General features: G+C 41.2%; 1 protein-coding gene across 1 annotated transcript in view; it reads right to left on the bottom strand.

Moving 5' to 3' along the window:
- Positions 1-21,815, bottom strand: part of SETX (senataxin) — an 80,894-nt gene that overhangs the window by 21,093 nt on the left and 37,986 nt on the right. Inside the window, exons 10-16 of the mRNA XM_060153989.1 lie at positions 18,221-18,320; positions 11,450-11,623; positions 8,909-9,141; positions 7,121-7,288; positions 6,289-6,439; positions 1,163-1,264; positions 840-955 (exon numbers count right to left, since the gene is read on the bottom strand). Of these exons, the coding sequence (XP_060009972.1) occupies positions 840-955; positions 1,163-1,264; positions 6,289-6,439; positions 7,121-7,288; positions 8,909-9,141; positions 11,450-11,623; positions 18,221-18,320 (1,044 nt within the window). The remainder of the gene's footprint in view (positions 1-839; positions 956-1,162; positions 1,265-6,288; positions 6,440-7,120; positions 7,289-8,908; positions 9,142-11,449; positions 11,624-18,220; positions 18,321-21,815) is intronic.

Raw genomic sequence — 21,815 nt, 5'->3', positions numbered from 1 at the left:
ACCAGGGCCTGCCTCTCTCTGTCTGCACTCTCCCTTGACCTGCCTGTCACGCCCCACAAGGCATGCCTTATACCTTCTTCAAGACCTGTGAAAATAAACTTCTCTATTTGGATTTCGATTTCTCTTGTGGTCTGTTTTTAAACATCAGCTCATTATAAAGCAACCCAACAACCAGCACCCCGTGTTTCAATTAGCAGGTGTTGATTTGATAAATTCTTTTTTTTTTGTGGCCACACTGTGCGGCATGAGGGATCCCTAGTTCCCTGAGCAGGGATCGAACCTGAGCTCCCTTCAGTGTTAAGTGCAGATTCTTAACTACTGGACCACCAGGGAAGTCCAATAAATTCTTAATACTGTGTATGATTCAGTTCTGTTCAGGGTACTGCAGGTACGCTCTTTCTGCTTAAGCAGGCCAACCCTTGGGGCATCACTTATGTGTTACCTACTCTGCCTTCATGCCATTAACAGTGGCGTTCAGTGGCTAAAACAGACTCCACATGGCCTGCAAAGTCTAAAATATTTACTATCTTGTTCTTTTAAAATAAGTTTAACCCCTAATGTAAGGCATACCATTTCTGTGGTGTGTGTGTGTGTGCTCAGCAGCCATGGCTCACGGGCCCAGCCGCTCCGCGGCATGTGGGATCTTCCCGGACCGGGGCACGAACCCGTGTCCCCTGCATCGGCAGGTGGACTCTCAACCACTGCGCCACCAGGGAAGCCCTGTGTACATTTTTATACACTAATTATGCTATTCCACAATGAAAGAATTGCATCAAATACTCACCAACTAGTTTATCTACGAGCTATTAAAAAACACTGATCAAGAAATGTTTAGATACCTGTAGTTCCCTTCCACCTCGGCATAAAGCACGCTGGCGGGAAAGTTCATCTAGTTGATGGTCTAGAAATTCCTTTCTTCTATGCATCTCCTGAATATGAGAAGGTAATTCTTTTTCTTTAAAAAAATAAATAAATAAAATAAAAGATAAACCACTGCTCATTCTAACAAATATATACATATGCATACACAATGAGAAGAAAAACTAGCTTCCAAAACTAGACTACTTCTAGGGTCTCCAAATTACCTTTAATGCCCACGCCATTTTCTACCATACAAAAAGAAACAGAAATCAATTAATATATACCTTTATTCAGTACTTACTCATTCTGTGGTTAACTTGGCTGTCCAAACTGAATTTTAGGACCTCAGCATTAATAGACTTTTCTGGACCTAGACGTAGTAAATTTATATCTCCACAGTTTCCTGTTGATAAAAGTCACACTTAGAGATTAATAAGAACACTGTCAATTTCTGTACATAATAACTATTTCTAAGCAAATATATTAACAGTCAGCGAAAGGAGCTAACATGAACTATTAATCAACCAAATACCTGGAACTGCACTAGAGGTCCCACACACATTCTTTTAGATTTGCTTCATGAGAATCCTACAAGGCAAGGACTTATTTCCACCTAATAAAAGCTACTGAGGTTGCATCAACAGTACACTGCAGAGCTGAGATTCTACTACACGAATGCTTCTCAAACTACGTTCTATACATCACTCCATGGTAAAATGTATTTGGGAAATGGCGAGTGAAAATAGAACAAATTTCTTGACCATAGGATATTTCGAAGATGAAGACTTTTATCTATTAATACATGTCTGAATTCCCCAAACAGAATCTTACGCGACCATCATATGCTTTCTGCAGGATACTGAGAACCAAGGTTTTGAAACTGCTCCACATCACAATGCCACTCCAGGATCTAAGGGACACAAGAAGCTGGAAATTCCGGAATATGGTAATTCCAAAAACTGTCAGCATCATTTAACTGGTTTATTAACCACATTTTAATTTTAGGTTAGCACATTTCAGGTATTATTTAATCTAAAAATCTCCCACTGCTTCACTGAACTAAACTATAGCAATCATGCAGCGTTTATTAGCACTTATCCCAATCTGACACATCACAGACTTGTTTGCTAACTCCTTCCACTGAATCCAGGTCCCATAAGAACCAGGTTGTGTTTTGGTCACTGCCTAGAACAGCAGCTGGCACGTAAGTACAATAAACGTATGTTCAATGAATAAATGAGCTCATTATACAGCTGTCTACACATATTTTTGTTCCTAGTTCAGCTCATTCTTCTAAAATTTGAAGCCATCTTCTCTGACCAACATTTACTTGAAGGTTTCAAAATTGCTAACCTGTGTTTCTACCAGAAAGGTGGATGAGATTTATACCCACTATAAGCACCTAAAAATGCTCCAGAAATTAAAACAGACATCCTTTAAAATGCAGGGTGAGCTCAGAAGGATGTAAGAGAAATTCCTAGGGGCCAAAAACAAAGAGAAAGGTGAAAACCAGAGGTGAAAGCCCCTGAGCTGCTGTGGCTTCCCTGGAGGGAACAGGCTGCGGGCTGGTCACTCTCTAGGTGCTTAGGTGTTTGTTTTTTAATTTACATACAATAAAATGCAGAGATTTAAAAATCCTTAGTTCTACGGAGTCTGACAAATATCTACATCAGCAAAACTACCATTCCAATCAACATATCGAAATTTTATAATGGGGGCTTGGATTTTAAAGCCCACTAGAAAGCAAGAGGGCATGGAAGAGGTGGAGGGATGAAAAAGACATGAATCTATCTTGGCCTGGGCTTAGCTGGGAGAAAAACAAACTCTCTTCTAGGACTTTCCAACTATAGGCCCATGCCACATGTGGACTTAAGAGTCTAAATACATAATACAGAGAATGACAAAGGTGACCCAACCAAAATACAGTTGAGGTTTTTAAAATGAGAATACAGTGAACAATGTTATACCAATATATTTGAAAACCTAAGGTGAAGTGGAAATTTTTCTTGAATAATATGAATTAGCAAAACTCACTCAAATGTAGAAAACTTGAATAAACCAGCAATTAAAGACATTCAGCAGACAGAAACTTATCCATCTGTCAAAAAATAGACAAAAAACAAACAAGAAATCCCCCCCAAAAACAACACTAAAAACAAATTAACCTTCAAGTAACAGGTAATTCTCTGTCTTATATGAAACATTCCAAATAAATGTCTGTATAACTTCATTTTTAAAGTCTGTATAACTTCAATACTAAAACCAAAGATATGACAAAGAAAAATTACAGGCTGGCCTCATTTAAAAAAATCAATAGCAGGGCTTCCCCGGTGGCGCAGTGGTTGAGAGTCCACCTGCCAATGCAGGGGACACAGGTTCGTGCCCCGGTCCGGGAAGATCCCACATGCCGCGGAGCGGCTGGGCCCGTGAGCCATGGCCGCTGAGCCTGCGCGTCTGGAGCCTGTGCTCTGCAATGGGAGAGGCCACAACAGTGAGAGGCCCGTGTACCGCAAAAAAAAAAAAAAAAAAAAAAAATCAATAGCAATCCAGCAATGTGTTAAAAAATAATAGTACACAACCAAGCTGACCTTATTCTAGGAATCAAAGATATTTTCACATTAGAAAAGCATTGTAGGGAATTCCCTGGCAGTCCAGTGGTTGGGACTCAGCACTTTCACTGCCGTGGGCCTGGGTTCAAACCCTGGTCGGGGAACTAAGATCCCTTAAGCCTCGGGGTACGGCCAAAAAGAAAAAAAAGAAAGAAAGAAAGAAATAAAAGCGGAATTCCCTGGTTAGGACTCTGTGCTTCCATTGCTGTGCGGTTGGGGGGAGGGGGGATATGAATGAAAAAAAAACTGCATGCAATAAAATTCAATACCCATTCATTAAAAAAACTCTAATTAGACGGGGACTTTTTTAACCTGATTAAAGGGTATATACCAAACCCCAGAAACAAACATCACACTTAATGGTGAGATGTCCAAGGTATTTCCTTAAAGGACACCCAGGACCACTGGACATAGTGAAAAGAAGCAAAAATGAAAGTACTGCAAAAGAAGAAAAAAGCTGTCTTTACTGACAAAAGACTTCATTTTCTCTCTAACAAAAAAATTTAAAAATCCAACCTAGACACGACACTTGTGCCACCTTCGTCCCAGCCTTCTTGTGTTGTCAACCCACACCTGAAAAAGTGCTTATTAACCCTCCCTCAGGGAAAGGAAAGTGAAAACCGCATGGGAACTGTTCTCGGTTGTATACTTTGATACAACCACTTTGGAGCAGAACTGGGCCCCATCTAGAGGCTGCACAAATCCTTCAACCCAGCATTTTCATTTCTAGGTATATATACACTAGACCAGTGTTTTTATAAACTCTTTTGACCGTGATCTATAGCATGAGGTACACTTGAGGTACACTTCACACTGAAAGCCAGTACACTCATACCTCACCAATAAAACAGGTTTCACAAAACAATACTTACCCCTTACTACCTACACTCTAATCTTTTCTGTTCTCTTCTATTCTATCTTATCTTGTTTAAGTATGCTGGTTCTGATCTCCCTAAACTGATTTCACAATCCACTAAACTAGTCACAAGCCACAGTGTGAAAGCACTGCCCTAGCAGCCTGTATGAATACTCAGGAGACGTGAGTAAGGACACAGTACTCCAGTGTGCTCCCTTCAGCTGCTGTACAGCACAACACAATACAACTCAGTCACTGCAGTAAACGTTTTCATCCTGCACTGGAGAAACAGGCACAAGTACAGGAATAAAGTTTGAAATAACAAAAAAAAAAAAAGGAAGAGAACTTACACTGCTATCAATGGATAACGAATAAACCGTGCACTCATATGATGAAATGCCCTATAGCCGCTGACATGAATGACCGCATCCATATACAGCGAGACATAAGGTCACAGTTCTCACAAACATAATGGGGAGTAGAAAAGCTGCAGTTGACAATGCATTTTAAGTTTTAAAAGCAAATGAATTCTACATGTAGCTAATACATATGCAATAAAGGAAACACGTGTGTGATCCCTCCGAATAAAGACGACACATCCCAGCTGCTCTTGCAGCTGGTGTGGCCATGGGACTAAGTTCTGGCCAAAAGGAAATAAGCAGAGGTGCTACTGGCAGCGTCTCAGAACTTTTCTTAAAGCACGGCTAGTATATCTGTCCCCTTTTCCTTGCACTTGCTAGATGTGACTACTGGTGCTGGAGCAGCCATTTCTGACCATGAGGTAAACTAAGGAGTGGGGGGGTCACACGTAGTGGAGCAACAAGGTAGAAAGACCCTAGGTCTCTGAAGACTCGGAAGCAGAGTCATCAGGCCAGTATCATCCCTCAACTGTCCATCTCTGGGCTTCTGAGTAAGAAGGAAATAAACTTCTATCATAGTTAAGCCACTGTACTTGGAGTGTCTATTATTTGCAGCCCAACTGAATCTTAACTGATTTAGGTCACTGCCAGGTAACCTCAAGGAAAATAAAATTTGGTTAGGGAAGACAAGATACATGTGCTTAGAAGAGCAGCCCGACCCAGAGCCACAACCACGCCACTCAGGATGGCTGGTGTGAGAGCAGGTGTTAAGGTTAAGTGCACAGAAATGACTTCACACATTCGCTCAAGCATCCCGAATCCTCGGTGGCAATGCTCTTCAATCTGTCAACTGTACTGAAAAGACTTATCCCTGTGGTATACTTTATATCTCAACTCTTCAGCTTCTCCACCTATAAAATGTAGATAGGTTATTTATTGCGTGGCTCAGAGGATTACTCTGAGAGTACTGACACATACTGAGCACTCGGTAACCATAAGTGATGACTGCTCTAGCTTTTGCGTCACTAAACACCTACTAAGTCCCAACTGAGTGCCAGGCACTGTTCCAGGCACTGGGGTTACTACAGTGAACACAGTTTTAAAAGCCCTTGCCTTGGTGGAGCTCGTTATATTCTAGCTGTACTGAACCATCCATAGTTCTCTGGCTTCTGGTCCTTTTTATTTACAGTAAGTTCCATGAGAGTCCTCTCCCCACTTCACGGCCTCATTGCTCTTCCAAGTTTCATCTTAGATATCATTTCCTCTAAAAGTCTTCCCGAACCCTTACACAACTGAATCAAGGGCTGCTCTAAGGTGTTTCAAACTACCCACATTTTACTCCTATTATAGAGCTTCTACCTTTACAGCCCACTGATCCATCCACTTCCTGTCTCTTTGAGGGTTTCACTGTTGAAACCTCAGTACATAGCACAGGGCCTGGCACAGAATAAATGCTCCAAAACATTCATTAAACAAACCAGTAAGTACACATAGGCCACAGCCTCAAGTAGAAAAAATTACCAGAACTGGCTTGCTCTTTGTCATTCAAGGTTACCCACACTAAACATTGAAAACAAATTAAAAGCGCACATAAGTATCATACCCAAAGGATTCTTCTTGTCTTTACACTTCCCTTTGAATTGAAGGATAATTTTTTTCATAAGTTCATCAACAGCTGCATTGGAAGGCGCACACACAAGGACACGGTTTTGTTTGATTTTGGCATTGGAGTTCTCATCTGAAAGTCCCCTCCTCTGGTTCGACAATTTGTACCAAACAAACAAACAAACAAACAAAAAATACTGATGAGCTCTATTATGCAGCGTTATAGTTCTTCTCTACTGCCACATATATTTGAAAGTTCCCCTAATAAATAGTTAAAAGTAAATAAAAGCACCTGCATCTTACATTGATGTTAAAAAATTACTCTGGCAGGGAATTCCCTGGCAAACGAGTGGTTAGGATGCGGTGCTCTTACTGCCAAGGGCCCAGGTTCGATCCCTGGTCGGGGAACTAAGATCCCGCATGCCGCATGGCGTGCCCCCCCCCCGCCAAAAAATTACTCTGGCATAAAATTTTATCGTAACTTCTCTGAGCCTTACCTTACTATCCACTTATTTTATTCAATGTTCAAAATGTAGCCCAGAAATACATTCAAGATGGTCTCCTGGGATTAGCTGTGACCTATAATGAAGCCCGAAGACCACCATTCTAGCCCTTAGCATTAGTTTCACACAAGATAACATTTTCTGTTCCTTTTATTTCTTATAATCTTCTCTACCTCTGCTACTGCTTTATCTGATATAGTTCCACACAGTATCAAAAAGATACACAAAAGTGAAGGGAAAAAACGCACTTTAGTACTTATTTACACGTTAGTTAAAGTAAAACAACATACTCAATTAAGGGCACAGATGCCCTCGCGCACACTCTACCTCTGTCAGCAGGCGGTACAGGAGGCCCACAATGGTTTTCGATTTTCCTGTCCCGGGTGGTCCATGAATCAGACAGATCTTGGCTACTGCTGGGGAGTGTCTCACCATGGCATATGCAGTTTCTATTGCTTTCTTTTGGTCTTCATTGAAATCTTTTAGGTGGGCAATCTATACAAAAGACATTAGTGAGAACGAGTGGTTCTTCCTGTGAAGGCACAGGAGAGCAAGAGAGTGGAAGGCATCTGTTTGAATCTGCTGACCTTTGTCAGACAGAAGCTTTGGTGATGATCAGGCAAGACCCCAAAATGACCCTTAATCTAAGAACCACTTTCACTACTGGAAAGAGCTACTGATGAGTGTCTACAGGCCTCAGTCCACCTACAACTACAACAACTATATTTTTATTTGTGATTCTTATAAAGCTGATCACAATAAATTGTTTTGCACTTTTCTTCTTTTTATTCTGTGGTTCTTCCCATTTTAGTCAATTCTCTCTTTAGACAGTAAAAACATTCCAAGATTTCCTTTCCTAACACAAGTGATACAGTCGAAAAAGCATGGATTTTGGGTCAGATTTGAGTCTACACCTCAGTTTCACTCAAAAGCTAGGTCTCTAAACTCCTAACCTCTCTGGGCTTCAGCCTTTGTCAATCATTAAATCTGGGATTCCTTAGAGGGTGAGAACTGTAGTGGAATAACTGAGGATGGAAAGGAGACGTGACCCATGAGCCCCCCCCCCCCCAAGCAAACTGGAGGCTGGCGAATAAGCCAGAACTACAAACAGTCCTGATTGCTTTGAGCCCACCCAACCCCGGCAAACCGGGGGCCTGCGAAGAAGCATTGAGTGCTTTGGACACTGATCCATGAGACGTCCTCAGTATAATCAGAGTGGTGGGAACGCAAGGAGATTTCCTTGTGCTAGTTCAGTATAATCAAAATAATGGTGGGAACTCTGTGCTGCTTTTGCGCTCAAGGACGAAGCACGGCAGGTGCTCACGAAAGCCAATTATTGCTTGTATAATTAATAAAAACATAGGTTGCTGCTTTGACATTTCTGAAATGTTAAGAAAACAAGTCTTAAAGTGTAAACCTAGATAATGCTTTAATAAAAGCTACCACAGCAGGACAGACGGCGCTGTTCTGCCTGAGCGAGCGGCAGCCCTCTACTGCTGTGCTTCAGCACAGTTCATGTCGCGTGATGAGCTTGCTTTTGGCCCTGTCCTAAGATAAACTACAAGAACTGACTGAGAAAATGCATATGAAAGCCCTAACACAAGACAGGGGTTCAAATAACATTCCTTTCCTTCCGCCTGTCTCTGTGTTAATTTCCTGGAACTTACACACAACTCTTACAACAGTGAGAAATGTGTGTTCACAAAGAATCACAACTTCGTTGTCACACTGGCAACAATACCAGTCGATGCTCCACTGATCATTCAAATGCAAAATTCATTCCATTAAACCTACTCTTACTCCTGCATTTAATCACCTAACAAACAGTTAAGTAGGATGTTCACCTCACATTTTAATGTTGCTCTTCAAGCATATTTTCAATTCCTTTTTGCACTCTACCTTTTTTCCTGAGGTAAGCTGACTAACCTAACACAAAGAACTACTTTGCAATATTAAAGAAAACTAAGCACTAAAAACGTCACTGGGCACACACATGGTGACTATGTCTTTGTTGTAGACAAAAGGGAATGTGTGACAGATGAAAATAACATGATGCTTTAACATCCTGACATGAAATGTTCTGACTTTCCCTGTTATCAAATGACTATCACTCACAATTTTCTCAGATGCTGCAGTTAGTAAATCTTTTGTACAGAAGTCCATGGGGTTTGGATTCAGAACGGCTCTGGCCAGTTGGTTCCGACCACTCAGCAAAGACATGGCTTTCAACTTCCTTTGTGTAGTCACCAGAGAGCTGATTACAAGACATTTCACGAATTCATTTAAATTGACTGGTAAATTATGTTGAGTCTGGATGGAAACGGAGCACTCAGATTTCCCATTATGCACTATTATCAAGAAGGAGAAAAAGCAATTTCAGTTACCAGTGAATAACAGTGTCCAGTTAAAAAGGTTATTCAGAACAACGTGTTTTGTAACTTTTTTTTTTTTTTTTTTTTGTGCGGTACGTGTGCCTCTCACTGTTGTGGCCTCTCCCGTTGCGGAGCACAGGCTCCGGACGCGCAGGCTCAGCGGCCATGGCTCACGGGCCCAGCCGCTCCGCGGCATGTGGGATCTTCCCGGACCAGGGCACGAACCCGTGTCCCCTGCATCGGCAGGCGGACTCTCAACCACTGCGCCACCAGGGAAGCCCTGTAACATGTTTTTTATACATCATTTAAATAATTTTCTCATAAGTATCTACTGACTGCCTCCTAAGAACCAGGCAACGTTCCTGTCCTCTGGAGGCTTATTTTTTACAAGAAGGGGGCAGATAAGCAAATAAACATGTCAGGTGATGGTAAGTCTTAGGAAGAAAGCCGAGAGGGGGGATGAGGAAGTGATGAGGGTTGTGAGGGAGTGTTATCGTAGACAGGAGAGTCAGGGGAGGTCTTCCTGATATGATATTTGAGCAGAGACGTGGCATTAAGTGAGTGAGCCATGCCCGTAACCAGGGAAAGTGGGTTACAGGCAGAGAATCAGCAACTGCAAAGACAATGAGGCAGTGAGGTGCCTGGATTATTTTCAGAACAGGGAGAAGGCCAGAATGGCTAGAAGGAAAAGCAGGGAGAAGCGAGCTAGAAGACCAAGAGAGTAAATGCAGCTACACTTCAGAGGGCTCTGCAGTTAATCACTCTGAACATGACTCTGAGTCAGGTCAAGAGCACAGGACAGCTCCGCGCAGGTACGTGACATGCGCTAACTCACACATGAAAAGAATCACTTATTGAGAATGAAGAATAAACTGCAATGGAAAAAGCACAAAAAGACAACTTAAGAGGCTAAAATCTAGGTAAAAGTGAATGGTCGTGTGGGCCAGGAGGTAGCGGGAGAGGTGGTGCTTGGATGTAGGATATATGGCAAAGGAAGATCCAATAGGATTTCCTGATGCATTAGATGGAGCGTGTGAGGGAAAGCAGGACTCAAGGATGACTCTGAGGTTTTGGGCTGAGCAACTGAGTTGGGAAAACTGAGTTGCTCAGTTGGGAATGCTGAGTTGGGAAAAACCGAAGCAACAGCACATGTCAGGCAGTAAATCAAGTGTTTCTTTTTGGAGTAGGTTTGAAATGTCTAATAATCTCCAAATGGAGATGTCAGATAGTTGGATGCATGAGGAGTTCAGGGAAGGAGACAGAAACAGTTTCTAAATCTTAGAAACAGAACTTTGGCAAATGTAACCACTTGTAAGAGTTGAAAGCACAGATGAAGCTATATATCCCTGTTGCTAAACTCATCTTGCATAAAGAACTGAGCTCTGATCACACAATAGTAAACATGGCACACCAGTTATGATGCGGCACAATGTTAAACTCCTAACAGCTTTGTTGCTATTTTTAAGATACGATGCAAAAAGGTGAAGGAATAATGATCACATATTCTCTTCACATAACAGAGACTAAGAGAGCAGCAATGTCAAAAAGGCAGCTTGGCATATATCAAGCGTGTGGACTTCGTAGTCAAACAAAATTAGGTTTCAATTCTGGACCTAGCGTTTAATACTAAGGATGTCTTTGGATAAGTTACTTAACATCCCTGAACTCTGATTTCCCAATGAGCAGAGAACAAACCATTCTGCTTTGCAGGGCTCTGGGAAAAGATGATAAATGTGCACAGGAAGGACAGGGCACACTGGCTGGCACATAGTCAGTAGTCCTTAAATTCAAGCTAACATTATTTTTGTTATGCTACCTTAGGGAGAGAGGTCCCTACAACACGATGGATGGGAGTGATGAAATGGTAAACCCCTCCAGTTGCCTTACAATTAGTTATGTGTTTGGTCTGCTCATCAATAATTAGCCACAAAACCAAGGCTGGAATGTGATTTAACAAACAGATGGTTTGCAAATTGTCTGTTTTATAACAAACACACTGACAGATGAAGGAATTTACTAGAAGGAGAAGACATTACAAAAGAAAGGTTTTAAATCCTAAGTCTAAAGCAATAAATGCTGGGCCTTTTCCAGCTGAGTCTAGAAAAACTAAAAGAGGACTCTGAATGCTAAGTAATCAACCTAGCAAATACAGTCTGGTAAACATCGAGCAAATATACATCTGGTAAATGTATGGCAAATACATGGCTAGTAAAGCCTAATTTAGAGGGAAATTAAAAGATGAGATGCTGACAGATTTCGCTTCAATGTCTCATTAGGTACTTACTGACTGAAGTGCGGCGGAATTTATGAACATAACCACAATAATATTCATAGGGATCTTGCATGCGATTTCTCTCTATGTCCTCCTCCTCTCCATTTAGTCTTTCAGGAACCAAAAACACCAAATCATTTTCCTTTGGATGAAGCTGTTTAGCTAGTTCACATTCCTCAAGATAAACTATAAAACAAGAAATCAGCATTTATTCTAACAGAATTATTTTACATGAGATTAAAGGATATTAAACCCTTGTACTAAGTTCAAGCAAGTATACAGCACTAGTGGACTTTGTACATACTTCAAAATGATAGTCTAAGCTAGTCAGCATTGTCAAATATTGATCACACAGTACTATAAAAGTCTTCTTAAAAACTGCTACAAAGCCAAAATAGATGAAGTCATAATATTAAAAAGCAGCTAATAAATTTCTTTTCCTTGAAGTTTATCTTAGTTTTTAATCAAGAAACTTTCACTTTTGTGCCCTACTTTGAAAATCCCAAAAGAAAATCTGGAAACAGATCCATGTACACATACGAATTTTGAGCCTACTAGTGGCATTTCAAACAAGGGGGGAAAGGACAGTAGTAAAATAAATGGGGCTGAGAAAACAGAGCAAGCTCTAAAATTAAAAAGTTCAGTACCAACTGCCAAATCCAGCAACAACATACTGAACCAAAGCACGAAGTACTAGGATTAAGTCGACTGAACTACTAAGTCAAAAAAGAATTTTAGGGCTTCCCTGGTGGCGCAGTGGTTGGGAGTCCGCCTGCCAATGCAGGGGACGTGGGTTCATGCGCCCCGGTCCGGGAGGATCCCACATGCCACGGAGCAGCTAGGCCCGTGAGCCATGGCCGCTGAGCCTGCGCGTCCGGAGCCTGTGCTCCTCAACGGGAGAGGCCACAACGGTGAGAGGCCCGCATACCGCAAAAAAAAAAAAAAAAAAAAAAAAAAAAAAAGAATTTAAAAAATGCATCATGTAAGAAATGTCTATTTGAAGGCATCAGAGAGCAAATACAACAATGAAGAATTACTCTGTTGAGATCCAGAACAATGTGGAAATCCATAGGCATCAGCCCAGTATTTTCCCTAGAAACATCTGAACTCTTCAGGGAGTGGGCAGCCAGGAATTTGAGCCGTACCTGGGATAGCCTTGTACAAAAAAAGAGACAAAAACTGGAGTCCAGGGCCTGCACAGATAGAGTAGGCATCCTGGTAGCCCTCAAGGTTCAGGTTGGGACCATGAAGGACTACACCCAAGAATGAAGGCAGCTTCAATTCACCCGAGTAATTCAGGAAAGCTCAATTCTTTAAACCAGATTAAGATGATCCCACATTGCTAGTACTCCCAGAATCCTGGCAGAAGCAAAGAAAAATCCTCTCTGGAAGAAGACATCCTATCATCCTAGGCCTCTGATTATTTTTTAAATAACTTTCCAAAGACAATGACCAACATATTAGAGATAAGCAAAGCACCAGGAGAGAAGAAATACATGAACTAGTAGTATCAACAAACAAAAAAGGGCTGCACAAGGCACTACACAGAGTACAGTCGTACAGTCCTTGAATTGGTTCCAGGACCCCTGCAGACACCAAAATCCTCAGATGCTCAAGTCCCTTATGTAAAATGGTGTAGTATTTGCATATAACCCACGCACATGCTCCAGTACACTTTAAATCATCTCTAGATTACTTATAATACCTAATACAATGCAAACGCTATGTACATAGTTGTAAATCCAACATAAGTGGTATGTAAATAGGTGCTGGTGCATAGCAAATATGTTTTTCTGGAATTTTTTTCCCTGAATATTTTCAATCCACGGTTGAATCCGATGATGCAAATCCCGCAAATACAGAGGACCAACTGTATGTCTTACACAGTTTAAAATACAGAGTTAAAAAATACATAACAATAAGAATATACGAAGTGGAACAGATAAACAGGGTTAAAGTTTTTAAGATTCTGCCTTATCTATGGAGACACTTAAAGTATCGATTAAAACTGTAAACTTTGAATCATGCACGCTGTAAGTTTTCACCTGAACTACTAAATGGCCCAAGAGGTAAAAATTGAGGTATAATTTCCAAACTAAAAGAAAAAAATGAATGGTTCAAAGGTCTCACATATATGTAAAGAGTATACTCTAGTTCTGTCAGTTTTTTCTTTATATATTGTATTAGGTATTCAAAATGGTCCTATCTTCTGTTAACTGAACTTGCTATCATTGTGAAATACTCTCTTTTAATCTCAAATAATGCTTTTCTGCCGTAAAGTCTATTTAGTCTGGTATTAACAGAGCAAAACAAGTTTCTTTTAGTTGGGTTTGCATGAGTAGCTTTCTCCAATCTTTCTCTTCCAACCTTCCTGTATCCTTATGTTTACACGTATTACTTGTTAACAGCATATAACATGCCAATACTGATCTTGAAATAACTTTTTCTACCCAAAGATACGAAGGCTACTTAGAAAATCACAAGCTCACATACAGGATAAAAAATATAGATGGTATCGGTTATATCAGGTAGCAAGAAAGCTCTCAAAGACTAGTAGGGTCCTGTCTAAAGGGCTCAGGAGCCAACCTGAAGAAGCCAATTACAAAGACTTGAAACAGAAGTGTATTTAAGTCCATGTGTTTGTAACGAAAACAATTTTTTTTAAAGTTCATTGGTCAACCCAGCACTTGCAGAGAATTAAGTCATTATTTTGAAAACTGGTCAGGAGTCAAGTATCAATACTTATTCTACCCTTCTTTATAAAGTATACTACTGAGTAATCAAATAAAACGGAGCACTTTCTCTTTATAGAACTACAACAGCTAATAAATGAAGAAATGATAAAATAAAAATATCACCATTTTGTATCCTTGCTCATTAAAGTTTATAATAAAGCTTAATTAAGTAAAATTAAGCAACGTGATATGGGCAGAGAGGTAGGCAAATGATCCAATAAAGAAGAAAGGAGTCCAGAAAAAGGTCAGTACATTAAATGGACACTAGATTTATGAAAAATATGGCACTGCAGACCATGGAGAAAGGATAATCTTTTCAATAAACACTACTGGGGTAATTACATTTCCATTAGGGAAAAAAATGAAACACGGCCCCTATATCTTACTCGTGTACAAAATCCATTCCAGGTTGGCAAACAGTGAAGCCTCTCGGAAGGGACTGGCAAACTTCCTGTAAAGAGCCAGATTTTTCTTTGCAGGCCACATATGGTGTCTGTTGCATATTCATCATCATCTTTTTTTCAAAACCTTAAAAAAGGGCTTCCCTGGTGGCGCAGTGGTTGAGAGTCCACCTGCCGATGCAGGGGACACGGGTTCGTGCCCCGGTCCGGGAAGATCCCACATGCCGCGGAGCGGCTGGGCCTGTGAGCCATGGCCGCTGAGCCTGCGCGTCTGGAGCCTGTGCTCCGCAACGGGAGAGGCCACAACACTGAGAGGCCCGCGTATCGCAAAAAAAAAAAAAAAATCACGATAAATTGGAAATGGTTAAAATTGAGAGGGCTTCCCTGGTGGCGCAGTGGTTGAGAGTCCACCTGCCGATGCAGGGGACATGGGTTCGTGCCCCAGTCTGGGAAGATCCCACATGCCACAGAGCGGCTGGGCCTGTGAGCCATGGCCGCTGAGCCTGCACATCCGGAGTCTGTGCTCCGCAACAGTGAGAGGCCCGCGTACCGCAAAAAAACAAAACAAAACAAAAAAAACCTTACTCTTCCGCAGTATAAAAACAGGATACCGGGTAGATCTGCAAGCTGTGGTTTCCTGACACCTGTTCTAGATGTTAAAATAATATATTGATGACCTGCAGCAGGGAAAGGTTTCTTAAATGAGGCACAGACCATTAACCGTAAAAAATACATAGATGCATTTGTTATGTTAAAAAATAAATTCTAAACAAGAATAAAATAAGAATTTTAAAGACATCACTAAGAGAGTCATAATGGAAGCCAAAGTGGGAGAATGGTTTATATCCAGATTATATAAAGAACTCGCTACAAATCAGTAAGAAAAAGACAACTAACAGAAAATGAACAGGAGTCTTTAATAGGTGCTTCCCCAAAGAGGTGACTTAAGCATCTACTAAATGTATGAGAAGGTGCTCAATCTCACTGATAGCCAGGATAGTACAAAATAAAACCACAAATGGCCATCAATACACACACACTGCAACGGCTAAAATGAACAGCACAATCGACACAAATGTGTTGGCACAGACATGGAGCAACGTGACTTCCATACGCTGGTGGGGGCGTGTCATTCTGCATGACTGGCTTGGCGTTATCTACTTACGTTAAGCTCACACATAATACCCTGAGACTCTGAGACCCACTTGAGGAGACAGACTCCACAAAAACACCCTCGCATAACACGAAGAGACACATGAATGATCATAGTAGCATTATTCATAAAATGCTGTGTGTAGAGGCAGGCCTGAGGCTGCTATCATTAGAAAGGCCTGCTTACAAGGTTGGTCCCCCTTGGAATCTGGGAACTTGGATTTCCGGACACCTCTCATCATTTGCTGATGAGAATGGCTCACTGTACCTTACCTGTTTGCCAAATTTTTTCTCCACAGCTTATGTCAAACACCCACTTTACTTGTGAAAAGTCATGTTTTAGGCACTGAGTGTTTTAGGCACTGAGTGTCTCAGCTTCCCTGGTAGGTAATGTGTCACATGGGCTGTCACACCTCACTACTGGGAAAGTTAAGTGCGTCCTGTGTGACTTCGCTGGGAAAGGACTCGTGGAAACTTGCTCCTGGTTTGCTTTTTCCCTTTGCTAATTTTGCTTTGTATCCTTTTGCCACAGTAAGTCACAGCCATGAGCATGAATATAATTCCTGTGAGTCCTCCTAGCAAATCACTGAACGTAGGGATGGGCTTGGGGAGCCCTGACACACAGGCCTAAACTGCTGGAAAAAATGTCCATTAACGGGAGTTCCCTGGCGATCCAGTGGTTAGGACGCGGCACTTTCACTGCTGTGGCCCGGGTTCAATCCCTGGTCAGGGAACTAAGATCCCACAAGCCACATGGCACTGCCAAAAAAACTTCTTTAAAATAATAATAATAAAAATGTCCATCAACAGTAAAATTGTGACATAGTCACACATTGAAATACCACCACAGCAATGAAAAAAAAATACCAAAGATGCACACAAAACTGATGAATTACGAAGACATGTTACGTGAAAGAAGTCAGACACAAGAGTAAATGCTATGTGATTCTATCATACCATCAAGATAAATGGCAGATAAATCAGTGATTTAAACATTAAAAAGAAATATAAAACTACTACAAGAAAATATGGAAGCATTTATCTGATTTCTAAAACCAACTGAATGGTAAAGAAATAAATATGGTATTTTTGAACATGTGAAGATAAAAATTGTCTGCCTCAAAAACTGCATGTGAAGTTGAACAGCAAATAATGAAATTGAAAAAAAATTAACAATGCACACAAATAAGAAAACAACCTCCCTAATAGGAAAAAAAAAGGACAAAAGGCATGAACAGACAATTATCCGCCCCCGCCAAAGAATACAAAAGACCAATAAAGATTTGAGGACAAAAACTACAACCTCAAATGAGATACATTTTCCATATAAAACTGGGGGAAAAGTTTAAACTAGCAAATGAGAAGAGATACATTCTTATGTTAGAAGTGAAAATCGTATTCTTTTTGGTAGACAGAGGCAATATGAACCAAAAGTCTTAAAATACACTATTTGATCTAGCAAAGGGATTTATTCAGTGTAACAGTAAAAAACCATAAATAATGTACATGTCTAACTAGAAATTACTGGTTAAACAGAACTATGGAATATGCTTACAATGGAATAACTACATACACTGAACATGCTATTATTATTTATCTCTGAAAAGACATTTATAATAGATTAAGTGAAAATAAGTCAAATGTAAGCTTCATGAAGGTGGAATTTTATGTTTTCATCACAGCTACATAACTGGCATCTAGAATCATACACTATCAGGTAGTATAAAGTCAGTAAATATTTGCTGAATAAATACGTGAAAACAGTCACTTAGATAAAATAACCCTACCAACCCCCCCACCCCCTCCCACCCCCACTTCACTCAGATGAGTAGGAAGTCTAACAGTAAGACATACACTACTATGTTCATAGGATTATCTCTGAATGATGGGAACTGTGAGTGATGTTTATTTTACTATTGGCTAATATTATCTGAATATTCTACAGTGAACATATAATACCTTTCCCCCCAAGTATATGTACATGCTTTTTTCCTTAAGTGAATCTATGGAGTAGGATGGATTGCAAGGGGGAAGGAGGCAGACGGAGAATTTATACTTTTTATTTTAAAGGGTTCTAAATGCTTGGTTTATTTATAACTAAGACATAACTGTGATGTGTGCTCCAGACCACTCATGAAATGAGAGCAGAGACGATAGAGAGATTAACTCAGAATCTGTACGCACGATCATGGCAACACCCCCTCCGCCCCCGCCAGTCAAACTCCCTCACTCACCTTCTCTCTCCCTTGCCCAGCATCTAGGGACACTTTGGCCTGTGGTATTCTGATTGCACAATGGTTAAAACCATGAATTTTATAACTGTCCCAGTAATTATTCTCATTAATTAAAGACTTTAAACATATTCTTAGTAAGAGGTTACAAATTCACCTTAGGAAACCTATATCCCAGAAAATTCAAACAATTATTATGTTCCCTCAAACAGCAATCTCCAATTATTATATGATATAGCCCAAGTTACATAAGAAAGAACTTACCCACAAACTCCCAGTATTTTTTATACTCAGAAGGAAATTTTCGTAAATGCAACTGATGGAATTTCTCTTTGTTTGGAGAGCTGATCCATTCCTGTGCCACCTACGCAAAGCAAAAAAAGCAAATTAAGAAAGCGAAAACATCTGAAAAGCCAATGTTAAACAGCAAAAATTTCCAAAGTAAGCAACCATAAAATCCAGAACCTAGAACTCCTGTGTGACACAAACATTAAAAATTAATTTGGGGGGCTTCCCTGGTGGCGCAGTGGTTGAGAGTCCGCCTGCCGATGCAGGGGACACGGGTTCGTGCCCCGGTCCGGGAAGATCCCACATGCCGCGGAGCGGCTGGGCCCGTGAGCCATGGCCGCTGAGCCTGTGCGTCCGGAGCCTGTGCTCCGCAACAGGAGAGGCCACAACAGTGAGAGGCCCGCGTACAGAAAAAAAAATAAAATAAAATAAAATAAAATTAATTTGGGACTTCTGGTTTCCAGCTTGGCATTTAAGGAACTTAGAAGTCACCACTCCATCCTAACAAGTAAAAAGAGACAAAAAGGTAGATACAATCACAACTTACCAGAGCAGAAAACTCTTAAGTAGAAACCTCCATGCCAGGAGGAAAACCTGAACTGGATGTGACGAACTGTTGGAGGCTCAGCATGAACAACTCTCTTAAAAACTCTAGGGGGACCCAGTCATAAGAGGGACCCCACACTTTGGTGAGTTTTACCTCTAGGAGCTCTAACAGGCCCTCACAGTGAACACTGCAGAAAATTCCCTGTGTGCTTCCAGCGGGGGTGGGGGGTTGGTGGGGACTGGGGAAAAGGAAACATTCTGAAATACACCAGAGCATTCTTGACCTTCTTAACAAGGCCTGATCTATGAGAAGCTATTTCATCAGAGTCAAACTTGCTGGGATTTTATCAGAGCCTAACCTACTTGAGGGAAGAAAACCAGCTCCAGCCCATTCTAACCATCCTGTCTCACCCAAGGACGTGGGGGAAACTAAGAAGCATGTGGTGTAAAGTTCTTAGTCCAGAGGCAAAGGCTCACTAAAAGAGTGACACCTTATCATAGGACTACGGAATGATCTTCCTTCCCCCATACCTCATTTCTGTATCACTAAAGGCCTATTTACTGCTGTTCCTTTTATTTAGTAGATTATGACCGCCTTGCAACAAAAAATTACAAGGCATACTCAAAGGCAAAAAACACAGTTTGAACAGACTAAAGAAGCACTAAAACCTGTCAGATATGGCAGGAATACTGGAATTATCAGACCAGGAATTATTTTTTTTAAAACTATAGTTAATATACTAAGAGTTTAATGGAAAAAGGAGACCATGAAATAATAGATGGGTAATGTAATGAATGAGATGTAAAGTAGAAAGAATCAAAAGGTAATGCTAGAGATCAAAAACACTGTAACAGGGCTTCCCTGGTGGCGCAGTGGTTGAGAGTCCGCCTGCCGATGCAGGGGACGTGGGTTCGTGCCCCGGTCCGGGAGGATCCCACATGCCGCGGGGCAGCTGGGTCCGTAGGCCATGGCCGCTGGGCCTGCGCAACCGGAGCCTGTGCTCCGCAATGGGAGAGGCCGCAGCAGTGGGAGGCCCGTGTACCGCAAAAAAAACCAACAAAACAAAACACTGTAACAGAAATGAAGGATGTCTCTGATGGGCTCATTAGTACACAGGACATTGCTGAGGAAACAATCTCTGAGCTTGAGGCTATAGCAATAGAAGCTACCAAAGCTGAAAAGCAAGGAGAAAAAAAAATGGGGAAAAAAACACACCCCAGAATATCCAAGACTGTGAGACAATGACAAAAGATGCAGCATACACATAATGGGGATACGAGAAGAAGAGAGAGAGGAAAAGAAGCAGTATTTGAGGCAATAATGACTCAGAGTTTTCCAAAATTAACATCAGACACCAAACCACAGATCCAGGAAGCTCCAAGAGCAAGCAGAATCAATGCCAGAAACTACACTTAGGCATATCATATTCAACCTTAAGGAATATGAAATATCAAAGATAAAGAAAAAAATCATGAAAGAAGCCTGTGGGAAAAAACACCTTATCTATAGAGGAGGAAAAACAAGAATTACATCTACCTTCTCCTCAGAAACCATGCAAGCAAGGAGAGAGTAGTGAAATATTTAGACTGTTGAGAGAATAAAACCTACCAACCTAGAATTCTGAATCCTGCAAAATTATCCTTTAAAAGTGAAGGAGAAGGGCTTCCCTGGTGGTGCAGTGGTTAAGAATCCGCCTGCCAACGCAGGGGACACAGGTTCGATCCCTGGTCCAGGAAGATCTCACATGCCACGAAGTAACTAAGCCCGTGAGCCACAACTACTGAGCCCGCGTGCCACAACTACTGAAGCCCACATGCCTAGAGTCTGTGCTCCATAACAAGAGAAGCCACCGAAATGAGAAGCCTGCACACCGCAATGAAGAGTAGCCCCTGCTCGCTGCAACTAGAGGAAGCCTGCGCACAGCAATGAAGACCCAATGCAGCCAAAAATAAATAAAATAAATTTACTAAAAAAAAAAAAACTCAACAGACAACCTGATGAAAAAGATGTGCAAAAGGCCTGGACAGACATCTCACCAAAGTAGATATACAGACTGTAAATTAGTATATGAAAAAATGCTCCATATCTTATGTCATCAAAGGAATGCAAATTAAAACAACGAGATACTATTACACACCTATTAGAATGGCCAAGATCTGGAGCACTGACAGCACCAAATGCTGACGGGGATGTGGAGCAGTAGGAACTCTCATTTATTGCTGGTGGGAATGTAAAATGGCACCATCACTTTTTTTTTTTTTTTTTTGCTGAGCCACGTGGCTTGTGGGATCTTAGTTCCCTGACCAGGGATCGAACCTGTGCCCCCTGCAGCGGAAGTGCATAGTCCTAACCACTGGACCGCCAGAGAATTCCCAAAATGGTAGCACCACTTTGGAAGACTGTTCGGTGGTTTCTTATGAAACTAAACATATTCTTACTGTAGGATCCAGCAATAGTGCCCTCAGTATTTATCCAAATGAACTGAACACTTATATTTACGTTAAAAACGTGCACGTGGATGTTTATAGCAGCTTTATTCATAACTGCCTAAACTTGGAAGCAACCAAGATGCCCTTCAGTGGGTGAATGGATAAACAAACTATGGTACAACCAGAAAATGGAATATTATTTAGTGCTAAAAAGAAATGAGCTATCAAGCCATGAAAAGACATGGAAGAACCTGAAATGCACATTACTAAGTGAAAGAAGCCAATCTGGAAAGGCCACATACTGTGTGATTCCAACTATGTGACATGCTGGAAAAGGCAAACTATGGAGACAGTAAAAGGATGAGTGATTGCCAGGGGTGAGACTGGGGAGGGGTGAACAGGCAGAGCACAGAGGATTTTTAGGGCAGTGAAAGTACTCTGATATTAAAGGACTGATACATGTCATTATACGTTTGTCCAAACCCTTAGAATGTACAAATCAAGAGTGAACCCTAATGAAAACTATGGACTCTGGGTGGTAATGACTTGCCAATGTAGGTTCATCAGTTGTACAAATGTACTACACTGGTAGGCG

Source organism: Lagenorhynchus albirostris, chromosome 7 (assembly GCF_949774975.1).
Source record: "Lagenorhynchus albirostris chromosome 7, mLagAlb1.1, whole genome shotgun sequence".
Taxonomy (NCBI): domain Eukaryota; kingdom Metazoa; phylum Chordata; class Mammalia; order Artiodactyla; family Delphinidae; genus Lagenorhynchus; species Lagenorhynchus albirostris.
This window is presented reverse-complemented; position numbering and strand designations above follow the sequence as displayed.